This window comes from Haliotis cracherodii, unplaced genomic scaffold (assembly GCF_022045235.1).
Source record: "Haliotis cracherodii isolate W230 unplaced genomic scaffold, xgHalCrac1.p SCAF_17, whole genome shotgun sequence".
NCBI classification, from domain to species: domain Eukaryota; kingdom Metazoa; phylum Mollusca; class Gastropoda; order Lepetellida; family Haliotidae; genus Haliotis; species Haliotis cracherodii.
In genome coordinates this window covers 5,393,946-5,406,853 of record NW_027266272.1, presented here as the reverse complement: position 1 = coordinate 5,406,853, position 12,908 = coordinate 5,393,946, and the positions used below count along the sequence as shown (strand labels likewise).

Here is a 12,908-nt window from a genome sequence, read left to right as displayed (position 1 = left end):
TCTTTTTCACTCTCTCACTCACTCACTCTCACCCAAACACTCACTCACTTTCTCTTCCACTCGCTCTCACTCACTCACTCTCACCCAAACACTCACTCACTTTCTCTTTCACTCTCACTCACTCACTCACTCTCACCCAAACACTCACTCACTTTCTTTTTCACTCTCTTTCACTCACTCACTCTCACCCAAACACTCACTCACTTTCTCTTTCACTCTCACTCACTCACTCACTCTCACCCAAACACTCACTCACTCTCACCCAAACACTCACTCACTTTCTTTTTCACTCTCTCTCACTCACTCACTCTCACCAAAACACTCACTCACTTTCTCTTTCACTCTCTTTCACTCACTCACTCTCACCCAAACACTCACTCACTTTCTTTTTCACTCTCTCACTCACTCACTCTCACCCAAACACTCACTCACTTTCTTTTTCACTCTCTCACTCACTCACTCTCACCCAAACACTCACTCACTTTCTCTTTCACTCTCACTCACTCACTCACTCTCACCCAAACACTCACTTTCTTTTTCACTCTCTCACTCACTCACTCTCACCCAAACACTCACTCACTTTCTCTTACACTCTCTCTCACTCACTCACTCTCACCCAAACACTCACTCACTTTCTCTTTCACTCTCACTCACTCACTCTCACCCAAACACTCTCTAACTTTCTCTTACACTCTCTCTCACTCACTCACTCTCACCCAAACACTCACTCACTTTCTCTTTCACTCGCTCTCACTCACTCTCACCCAAACACTCACTCACTTTCTCTTTCACTCTCTCTCACTCACTCACTCTCACCCAAACACTCACTCACTTTCTCTTTCACTCTCTCTCACTCACTCACTCTCACCCAAACACTCACTCACTTTCTCTTTCACTCTCTCACTCACTCACTCTCACCCAAACACTCACTCACTTTCTCTTTCACTCTCTCTCACTCACTCACTCTCACCCAAACACTCACTCACTTTATCTTTCACTCTCTCACTCACTCACTCACTCTCACCCAAACACTCACTCACTTTCTTTTTCACTCTCTCACTCACTCACTCTCACCCAAACACTCACTCACTTTCTTTTTCACTCTCTCACTCACTCACTCTCACCCAAACACTCACTCACTTTCTCTTTCACTCGCTCTCACTCACTCACTCTCACCCAAACACTCACTCACTTTCTCTTTCACTCGCTCTCACTCACTCACTCTCACCCAAACACTCACTCACTTTCTCTTTCACTCGCTCTCTTGCTCATTCACTTACCCACCCACTCCCACACTCCCAATCACTCACTCACTCACTCACTCACTCACTCATCTGTTTGAACCCTTCCTCCCCAGGTACCGGCTATCCTGGAGATCTGCCTGGTTCCCAAGACAGAGTTTGCCAGCCAGTACCCGGCGGTCTACCTGTTCCTTGGCCCCGCCCGGATGATGCGGCCCGTCCTGAACCTAGGCCTAGGGATGGTGGAAATGATTGGCACATTTGAGCAGGTTTACCTCGACATCTGCATCACAGAGGAGGAATTCCACCCGGGGGTAGGTGGTTAGTAGTCCGTGGAGAATGATGACTAAACATCACAGCATACATCTACTCATGTGTTTCCAGTGATATTTATACTGCTGGTCATACAAGTCTGTGCGTCACTTGTATTTCTAAGAATCAGAAATTATTTTTATTGTGACCAATGTGAATAACCATGGTAACTGTTGCCCAGGTGACCACACATCAGGAGCTTGCCCCCACCAGTATACTCAGCTCCCTGGCCAACATGACGCCATTCTCCGACTTCAACCAGAGCCCAAGGAACATGTACCAGTGTCAGGTGAGTTGGGAGAACACTCAGCGTTCTTGTCAGGAACATGTACCAGTGTCAGGTGAGTTGGAAGAACAACTAGCGTTCTTGTCAGGAACATGTACCAGTGTCAGGTGAGTTGGGAAAACAACCAGCGTTCTTGTCAGGAACATGTGCCAGTGTCAGGTGAGTTCGGAGAACACTCAGCGTTCTTGTCAGGAACATGTGCCAGTGTCAGGTTAGTTCGGAGAACACTCAGCGTTCTTGTCAGGAACATGTGCCAGTGTCAGGTTAGTTCGGAGAACACTCAGTGTTCTTGTCAGGAACATGTACCAGTGTCCGGTGAGTTCGGAGAACACTCAGCGTTCTTGTCAGGAACATGTACCAGTGTCAGGTTAGTTCGGAGAACACTCAGTGTTCTTGTCAGGAACATGTGCCAGTGTCAGGTTAGTTCGGAGAACACTCAGCGTTCTTGTCAGGAACATGTGCCAGTGTCATGTTAGTTCGGAGAACACTCAGTGTTCTTGTCAGGAACATGTACCAGTGTCAGGTGAGTTCGGAGAACACTCAGCGTTCTTGTCAGGAACATGTACCAGTGTCAGGTTAGTTCGGAGAACACTCAGTGTTCTTGTCAGGAACATGTGCCAGTGTCAGGTTAGTTCGGAGAACACTCAGCGTTCTTGTCAGGAACATGTGCCAGTGTCAGGTTAGTTCGGAGAACACTCAGTGTTCTTGTCAGGAACATGCACCAGTGTCAGTTCAGTCAGTGTTCCTATCAGAAGTCCCCATTCTAGTCACAGGTAGAATATAAAAATGTGCAGGTTGACAAGATATTTTCCCACCAGTGAGACAACTGTAAGTTACTATGAGATATAATTGTGAGATGATGGTGATGTGAGAGATTGAATCTCCTGTTCCAGATGGCCAAGCAGACACTGGGCACAGCATGCCACAACATCACCCACCGCGCCGACAACAAGCTGTACCGACTGTTGACCCCGCAGTCTCCACTGGTCAGGCCTAAGTACTACTCTGACCTTGCCGTCGACAACTACCCTCCAGGCACCAACGCTGTGATAGCTGTCATATCCTATACAGTAAGTATTTAGACCCGTGAAGATCCGTGGTAGAACAGGTCTTCCCATTCTTGCTGTAAGAGGCTACGTAAGAGGCGACTAACGGGATCGGGTGGTCAGGCTCGCTGACTTGGTTGATGCTTGTCATTGATCTCAAATTCGTGGATTGATGCTCATGATGTTAAACACTGGATTGTCTGGTCCAGCCTTGATTATTTTTCACAGACTGCCATCATATAGCTGGAATATTGCTGAGTGCGGCGTTAAACACCAAACCAACCAGTAAGTATTTACAACTGCCATGTCCCAAATCTACATCAGATTTGTATAATTTGATACCTTGGTATAATTTAATACTTTGGTGAAACTGTTGATACCTTATTGTAATTTGATACCTTGGTGTAACTTGGTACCTTATTGTAATTTGATAACTTGGTGTAAGTAGGTACCTTATTGTAATTTGATACCTTGGTACCTTATTGTAATTTGATACCTTGGAGTAAGTTGGTACCTTATTGTAATTTGATGACTTGGTGTAATTTGAGTGAGTGAGTTAGGTTTAATGCCGCTTTTAACAGTATTCCAGTTATATCATGGCGTGACAGCTTTATGTGGGAGGAAAGCCCAAAGTGATGCAGGTCTCAGACATTCACCACTTCGGTGAAACCCACGAGCATGGGTATGGTGCTGACAAACCTAGAAACATAATCGGGGAGAACTGGGATTCAGGCATTCAGGCATGCCTGGGTTTCAGGCATGCCCAAGGGACGCAACTCTGCACAGCGAATCGTGGCGCCTTAGACGACTGGGCCACCCATGCCCCCTGGTGTAGTTTGATTTGATACCTTGGTGTAAGCTGGTATCTTATTGTAATTTGGTGCCTCATTTGTATTTGATACCTTGGTTTAAATAAAACCGGGCTCTGTCTACCTCTTCATGGGCACAGTTCTGTTTTTTGTCCTGAGCTGTGCCAGGATCTGATTTACTCAGATTATGATCCTTGGTTTGTCAGCACCATTCCCTTGCTTGTGGGTTTCCGAGGGGTAGTTCACATCTTAACCATGCAACCTTGTGGGTTTCCGAGGGGTAGTTCACATCTTAACCATGCAAACTTGTGTACCGAGGGGTAGTTCACATCTTAACCATGCAACCCTGTGGGTTTCACTGGAGTGGTTCACATCTTAACCATGCAACCTTGTGGGTTTCCAAGGGGTAGTTCACATCTTAACCATGCAACCTTGTGGGTTTCACTGGAGTAGTTATCCATGCAACCTTGTGGGTTTCACTGGAGTTGTTATCCATGCAACCTTGCGGGTTTCACTGGAGTAGTTATCCATGCAACCTTGCGGGTATCACTGGAGTAGTTATCCATGCAACCTTGTGGGTTTCACTGGAGTAGTTATCCATGCAACCTTGTTGGTTTCACTGGAGTAGTTATCCATGCAACCTTGTGGGTTTCACTGGAGTAGTTATCCATGCAACCTTGTGGGTTTCACTTGAGTAGTTATCCATGCAACCTTGCGGGTATCACTGGAGTAGTTATCCATGCAACCTTGTGGGTTTCACTGGAGTAATTATCCATGCAACCTTGTGGGTTTCACTGGAGTAGTTATCCATGCAACCTTGCGGGTTTCACTGGAATAGTTATCCATGCAACCTTGTGGGTTTCACTGGAGTAGTTATCCATGCAATGTTGTGGGTTTCACTGGAGTAGTTATCCATGCAACCTTGTGGGTTTCACTGGAGTAGTTCACATCTTAACCATGCAACCTTGTGGGTTTCACTGGGGTAGTTATCCATGCAACCTTGTGGGTTTGACTGGAGTAGTTCACATCTTAACCATGCAACCTTGTGGGTTTCACTGGAGTAGTTATCCATGCAACCTTGTGGGTTTCACTGGAGTAGTTATCCATGCAACCTTGTGGGTTTCACTGGAGTAGTTCACATCTTAACCATGCAACCTTGTGGGTTTCACTGGAGTAGTTATCCATGCAACCTTGTGGGTTTCACTGGAGTAGTTATCCATGCAACCTTGCGGGTTTGACTGGAGTAGTTCACATCTTAACCATGCAACCTTGTGGGTTTCACTGGAGTAGTTATCCATGCAACCTTGCGGGTTTGACTGGAGTAGTTCACATCTTAACCATGCAACCTTGTGGGTTTCACTGGAGTAGTTATCCATGCAACCTTGTGGGTTTCACTGGAGTAGTTCACATCTTAACCATGCAACCGTGTGGGTTTCACTGGAGTAGTTATCCATGCAACCTTATTGGTTTGACTGGAGTAGTTCACATCTTAACCATGCAACCTTGCGGGTTTCTCTGGAGTAGTTATCCATGCAACCTTGCGGGTATCACTGGAGTAGTTATCCATGCAACCTTGTGGGTTTCACTGGAGTAGTTATCCATGCAACCTTGTTGGTTTCACTGGAGTAGTTATCCATGCAACCTTGCGGGTTTCACTGGAGTAGTTATCCATGCAACCTTGTGGGTTTCACTGGAGTAGTTATCCATGCAACCTTGTGGGTTTCACTGGAGTAGTTATCCATGCAACCTTGCGGGTATCACTGGAGTAGTTATCCATGCAACCTTGTGGGTTTCACTGGAGTAGTTATCCATGCAACCTTGTGGGTTTCACTGGATTAGTTATCCATGCAACCTTGCGGGTTTCACTGGAGTAGTTATCCATGCAACCTTGTGGGTTTCACTGGAGTAGTTATCCATGCAACCTTGTGGGTTTCACTGGAGTAGTTATCCATGCAACCTTGTGGGTTTTTACTGGAGTAGTTATCCATGCAACCTTGTGGGTTTCACTGGAGTAGTTATCCATGCAATGTTGTGGGTTTCACTGGAGTAGTTATCCATGCAACCTTGTGGGTTTCACTGGAGTAGTTCACATCTTAACCATGCAACCTTGTGGGTTTCACTGGGGTAGTTATCCATGCAACCTTGTGGGTTTGACTGGAGTAGTTCACATCTTAACCATGCAACCTTGTGGGTTTCACTGGAGTAGTTATCCATGCAACCTTGTGGGTTTCACTGGAGTAGTTATCCATGCAACCTTGTGGGTTTGACTGGAGTAGTTCACATCTTAACCATGCAACCTTGTGGGTTTCACTGGGGTAGTTATCCATGCAACCTTGTGGGTTTGACTGGAGTAGTTCACATCTTAACCATGCAACCTTGTGGGTTTCACTGGAGTAGTTATCCATGCAACCTTGTGGGTTTCACTGGAGTAGTTATCCATGCAACCTTGCGGGTTTGACTGGAGTAGTTCACATCTTAACCATGCAACCTTGTGGGTTTCACTGGATTAGTTATCCATGCAACCTTGTGGGTTTCACTGGAGTAGTTATCCATGCAACCTTGCGGGTTTGACTGGAGTAGTTCACATCTTAACCATGCAACCTTGTGGGTTTCACTGGAGTAGTTATCCATGCAACCTTGTGGGTTTGACTGGAGTAGTTCACATCTTAACCATGCAACCTTGTGGGTTTCACTGGAGTAGTTATCCATGCAACCTTGTGGGTTTCACTGGAGTAGTTCACATCTTAACCATGCAACCGTGTGGGTTTCACAGGAGTAGTTATCCATGCAACCTTATTGGTTTGACTGGAGTAGTTCACATCTTAACCATGCAACCTTGTGGGTTTCACTGGAGGAGTTATCCATGCAACCTTGTGGGTTTGACTGGAGTAGTTCACATCTTAACCATGCAACCTTGTGGGTTTCACTGGAGTAGTTATCCATGCAACCTTGTGGGTTTGACTGGAGTAGTTCACATCTTAACCATGCAACCTTGTGGGTTTCACTGGAGTAGTTATCCATGCAACCTTGTGGGTTTCCCTCTGACAATGACCTGACACTCTGACATATAATTGAAAGACTGTTCAAAGCAACAACTGAGCTCACTAAATAACTGTAATTTGATTCTTTGGGGTATCACTTCAGGCTTTCCAGCTGGAATAATGTCAGATGTGACTCACTGACTGACGTTGGTGAATCTGTACCTGTTGTGCTGTTGTTTCAGGGCTATGACATGGAAGACGCTATGATCATCAACAAGTCATCAGCTGAGAGAGGCCTGGCCCATGGCTGTATCTACATGAATAAGGTAGAACATTCCACCATAACTTCAGAATATACTCATTCCTGATTAGTCAAACAGAAGTTTCAAATCACAATAGCAACTTCTGATTTAGAACCTCTTATTTGATGGATGCATCTGTGTGTGACCAAATATTCATAGGGAGGAACTTTCATAAAAGACGGTTGGTCAATCAGAAGTTTCAATTTACAGTAATGACCTCTGATTTGATGGACGCATCTGTGTGTAACCAAATATTCACAGGAAGGAACTTCTGTAAAAGTCAGTAGGTACTTTTGAATAAGAATAGAAACAAATGTAGGTTACAAAATCCTGAGTTGCAGATCCTTATCAATAAAAACAATTAGGAAAGTGCAGTCAGATTTTTGGGGCCAATGGAGCAGAGCAGAGATGATGAACTGGAATCTCCAACTGTGACATTTGTTGTATCCCAGTGAGCACAGTGAAATGCTGGTCATGCTGATAGTGTTCTGTGGTTCAGAACTAAACAGAGCAAGGTTCTAGGGCTGGGATGAGTCCAAATGTACTACCCAGGTACCAAACCCCCTATTACCCGACCCTACCCGGGTCCCCCGTAGGTCTCAAGAGATGAGTCAAAATTGTCTCAGAATTGTTAGAACGGAGCTGTGTCAAAAAGTATTTAGATACCTTCCCCTACTCTATAAAACGATCTGGTCATGCATACACTGAAGTTGACTGAAGCTTTATCTTTATCCAAACACATTAAAGTCAGAAGCTATGCATGCATTGTCAGAAAGAAATGCTGATATAAGGGAGTTGTTGTATTACCATGGAGTTTAGATAATTTTCGTCATTAAACAATGTATCACGTGACTGACTGACCACAGGTCCAGGTTGACATGTGGGTACCCGAATCCTACTCAGTACCCACCCGGCCCGAATACCCGAGCTACTCATCCCAGCCCAACAAGGTTCACTTGATCTCCTGTGGGGGAGTACGTCCCATTAGTTCTGTGTCTGGTTGTATGTTCTGGAGACAGACTCCGTGGTGTAGTGGATGGAGCATCTACCCGGGTAGTGGGTGGTTTCATCCCTGGCCACGTCATACCAAAGGATGTTAACAGATGGGGCTTGTTGTTTCCCTGCCTGGAGCTCAGCATTAAGGGTTAAAGGGACTGGTCGGCTTGGAGTCAGTATACTGTGTCTGAGTGGGGTATTCATGTTAAACTGCAGCATGGTATCTCCGTGGGCCAGCACCATGAAATCAACTCCAGCCCAGACTCGCACAAGCAGACACACACACGTAGATGCATGTGGCTATATAAGTGAAATACTCTTGAACACTATGTTAATCCCCATTTCAGCTCACCTCAGCTCAGCTCAGCTCACCTTGTGGCCTACTTGTACAGTTTCTTTCTTTGTTTTTCAGTTTATTTCTCTCCAGACCGAGACCGCAACCAACACAAAGTATTCCTGCATTCTCAGTAAGCTGCCATATATGTTCAGAAGAGATTAATGTGAAGCCAAACATTTGCATCAATTGCATATTAATTCATATTCGGGTGGTGGGGTAGCCTATTCGTTAAAGCGTTCGCTCGTCATGCTGAAGACCTGTGTTCGATTCCCCTCATGGGTACAATGTGTAAAGCCTATTTCTGGTGTTCCCCGTTGGAATATTGCAAAAAGCGGCGGAAAACCTCACTCACTCACTTATATTCTCCTCAGGGAGCTCAGAATGATCGTTGAGTGTATGCTGATATGATCCATTGACCGGGGTAATAATAGAGCTTTGAACATGCCTTTTGCGGTGTGCAAATATGGGCAGTATACATGCTCTATTATTATTATTATTATTATTATTATTATCATAGAATCAGAGCAACATCTCATACTTAGACTGATTGTAATCAGACCCGTGCTAGTGGGTCTCCTCTATGTGGTAAACGTCTCTGACCCAACACAACTCTATACTGTGCGAAACCAACTGGTACCAAGTGTCTCAATCATTCCTGTTGTCAGGTTACGTTCCCAGCAAGGCAAAGCAGAAATGGAATCTTGACTCGGACGGTTTGCCCCCTGTCGGTGCCTACTTGGAGGAAGGGGACGCCCTCTACAGGTAGGACATGGGACATGACCCGTGAAGATTCTGGGGTAGAATAGGTCTTCAGCAACCCATACTTGCAATAAAAGGCGACTATACTTGTCGTAAAAGGCGACTAACGGGATCGGGTGGTCAGGCTCGCTAACTTGGTTGATACATGTCATCGATCCCAATTGTGTGGATTGATGCTCATGATGTCAGTCACTGGATTGTCTGGTCCAGACTCGATTATTTTACAGACCGCAGTCATATAGCTGGAATATTGCTGAGTGCGGCGTTAAACAAACAAACAAACAAACAAACAAACAACATGGGACATATGCTCATGGGAATTAATAAGGGAACTGGTAGAGAGGGAATTAACTAGTCTGTGCCGTAGTTGGTGTACTCTGTCTAAGTGGGATAACCATGTTATCTGCTGCATGCTATCTCAGTGAACTATAACTAAAAAACCTGCAGTAGTCCAGACAAGTACAAGCAGCCACACACACACATGCTTGATCATCACTATATAAGTGCAATAACCTTGAACACAACATTAAACCAACTTATCAGAAATTACCAGCGGTTATTTGACAATACAGTAAACTAAAGTTATAACGAACCTAAAGGGACCACTAAATTTAGTTTGCAATAACCGTAGTTCGTTATAAGCACATATACAGCATAATTACAGCGAATGGACGGAGCCGAAAAGCAGTTTGTTATATCCATCTGTTCGTTATAAACGTAGTTTGCTGTATGGTAAGGCATTTTTTACCAACACTTTACTCCTACGTTGGCAATATCAGTGGAAGCTCAAAGGGAGAATTACTAGAAATTACCAATGGATTCTATGACATGTTTTAACTTGTGAATGACATGTTAGGGTGGCCCACAGGTTCATGTGTTCGTTTGTCACAGTAATGATCAGGGTTCGATTTTATGGGCGCTGTTTGTGAAACCCAACCTTGGTGTCCCTCCTGTAACCGTGTTTTGATTTGATATGTTGTTATTGAAGATGAGAGTTTGCAATGGAATAATAATAATAATAATGATAATAATAATAATAATAATAATAATAATGTGGAGAGAACACTGACTGGATATTGATGAGGGACAGGTTGTATATTTGTCCTTGTTTTTCCAGTTATGTGAACATCCAGACAGGTGCGATGACCGTGGAGAAATACAAGAGCCAGGAGGCTGCGTATGTCGACAGTGTGAAGATTGTCCAGAACCCATCAGACGACCATGGAGCCGGGCTGCTGCAGCGAGCCGTCCTCATGTTGAGGGTGCAGGTAAGATGTCTCCCCCGCCGGGCCAGAATGGCTGAAGGGGGATTATGTTGTGGCGCAGTCCTTCCGTCCTTCTGTCCCACAGAGGGTACTAAGCTTGTGAAATCAACTCCTCCTACAGTTTCCAGAGAATAATGATACGCATATCACAGTCCCGTTTCATTTCGACTAATTTTGACAGTTACTGCCCCTGTTTTACGGAGCTTCATTTGCCTATTTGTGAGAGAGGCACTAAGCTTGTGAATCAACTCCTCCTCAAGCTTTTAGAGAATATCCCTGACACTCTACACACAAGATGTCGACATGTTGATGATACGCATATCGCATATCGACAAATTTTGACAGAGTAACTGCCCCTGTTTTACGGAGCTTCATGAAATCTACTCCTCCTCCAGTTCCCAGAGAATATCACAATATCTAACTATAACTATAACTATAGTTAGTTTCCTTGTATAAGGATTTTGTGGGTGAGCTACATCCTTATGGCATTAGCATTCAGACTGGATTACTCCCAACAAAATGTTCTGCACAATTTGTTTCAAACGCAGTGTTATCTACTGTTGTTATTTCATAAAATACAAAGAAAATATAAACTCGTTAAAATAATTCATGCAGGGGATGTTGTGCTCTCAGAGCACTCTTGTTAGAATAGTCTCCATGCTTATCTACTTATTGGATGGTGGTAGGGTAGCCTAGTGGTTAAACTTAAAGCTTTCACTTATCACACCTAAAACACGGGTTTGATTCCTGACATGGGTACAATGTGTGAAGCCTATTGGTGTTCCCACCGTGATATTGCTGGAATAATGCTAACAGCAGCGTAAAGCCAAATTCTAATTGGGTCCTAGGGTAGAAGAGTATCCATACTTGTCTTGTTCCAAGTGGAGCAGTTTGAGCTATGCATTAATAATTCTGTAATGTGTTCTGTGTGTAGTGTCAGTGTGTTGAAGGTTGTGGACTGTCCTTACTCATACTATAATATCACACCTTCCAGAGAAACCCCATCATCGGTGATAAGTTTGCAACACGCCATGGCCAGAAAGGAATTTGCAGGTGAGTCTGGAAATATTTGTATCATTTGGAATTAAATCTTTGAGAAATATCCTGAACTGTACATGATGTAATGATGAACTGCAGCTGCAATACTCTTCATGTGACCAGATGGACAGTGGATTCAAATCTCAAATTATTATCCTTTTTCAGAAAATCAAAATCTTTCGGTTTTCAAAATCACATTATGATGTTCATATTATTTCAGCCAAGAGGAAACACAATAGGACTGAGTAATGGACTTTATATACTGAATCCAAACTGTCCGATATGCACCAATATTTGAAGGTACCAGATCAAGATAACAATTCTGATCTTGATTCAGAATGTATCATTTATTGTTTGATATTACAGTGCGCCATCCACCCTTTCATGAAACATTCACTGTTTAACTTCTTCCCTAACATCAGTCAAGCATGACTAGGGCGGTGGGGTAGCCTAGTGACTAAAACATATGTGCGTCACGCCGAAGACCTGGGTTCGATTCTCAACATGGGTACAATTTGTGAAGCCCATTTTGGTTGTATCCAGCCATGATCTTGCTGGGATACTGCTAAAAGCGGCATATATAATCTTATACAGAGATCAGAATTTTGATCAGATCCGCTGATTTCATTATGTCATGGGACCCGTGAAGATCTTGTAGAAGAATAGGTCTTCAGCAACCCATACTTGCTGTAAAAGGTGACTATGCTTGTCGTAAGAGGCAACCAACGGGATCAGGTGGTCAGGCTTGCTGACTTGGTTGATGAATGTCTTTGTATCCCAACTGCTTGGATCAATGCTCATGATGTCAATCACTGGATTGTCTGGTCCAGAAAAGCCGTCATATAGTTGGAATATTGCTGAATGCAGCGTTAAACAACAAACACACAAACATTACGACAGTGTCATTTTTGTGATGCATGCCATTACAATACACATTTATCATATAGTCCCCCAGAATCACAGCTAACTTTCAGCGTTTATTTTTGATTTGTTCATTGATTCCTGCTGCCTGGAGATGCAGGGTGGTAATTAATCATGTATTACTGTTTCCAGCATGTTCTGGCCGGCCGAGGACATGCCGTTTACGGAGAGTGGCATGACGCCCGACATCATCTTCAACCCTCATGGCTTCCCTTCCAGGATGACTATAGGTAGGCGGCAGTGTCAAAGGCCATCAGACAGTGTGACTCCATTCAGATCAGGGATTTGTTTCGTTTGTGTGTTTGTTTGTGTGTGTGTGTGTGTGTGTGTGTGTGTGTGTGTGTGTGTGTGTGTGTGTGTGTGTGTGTGTGTGTGTGTGTGTGTGTGTGTGTGTGTGTGTGTGTGTGTGTGTGTGTTTGTTTGTTTGTTTGTTTGTTGTTCAACACCGTATTCATTAATATTCCAGCTGTGTGTGTGTGTGTGTGTGTGTGTTTGTTTGTTTGTTTGTTTGTTTGTTGTTCATCGCCGTATTCATTAATATTCCAGCTATACGACAGCAGTCTGAATAATAATCGAGTCTGGACCATACAGTCCAGTGATTGATATTATGAGCAT

The 12,908-nt window shown here is 44.1% G+C and overlaps 1 protein-coding gene across 1 annotated transcript in view; it reads left to right on the top strand.

Annotated features, from left to right (window-relative positions):
• Window positions 1-12,908, top strand: part of LOC139464851 (DNA-directed RNA polymerase I subunit RPA2-like) — a 45,710-nt gene that overhangs the window by 24,751 nt on the left and 8,051 nt on the right. The window contains exons 19-27 of the mRNA XM_071246403.1: window positions 1,358-1,555; window positions 1,735-1,842; window positions 2,733-2,909; window positions 6,918-7,001; window positions 8,386-8,440; window positions 8,976-9,072; window positions 10,187-10,337; window positions 11,329-11,387; window positions 12,426-12,523. Coding sequence (XP_071102504.1) covers window positions 1,358-1,555; window positions 1,735-1,842; window positions 2,733-2,909; window positions 6,918-7,001; window positions 8,386-8,440; window positions 8,976-9,072; window positions 10,187-10,337; window positions 11,329-11,387; window positions 12,426-12,523 — 1,027 coding nt within the window. The remainder of the gene's footprint in view (window positions 1-1,357; window positions 1,556-1,734; window positions 1,843-2,732; window positions 2,910-6,917; window positions 7,002-8,385; window positions 8,441-8,975; window positions 9,073-10,186; window positions 10,338-11,328; window positions 11,388-12,425; window positions 12,524-12,908) is intronic.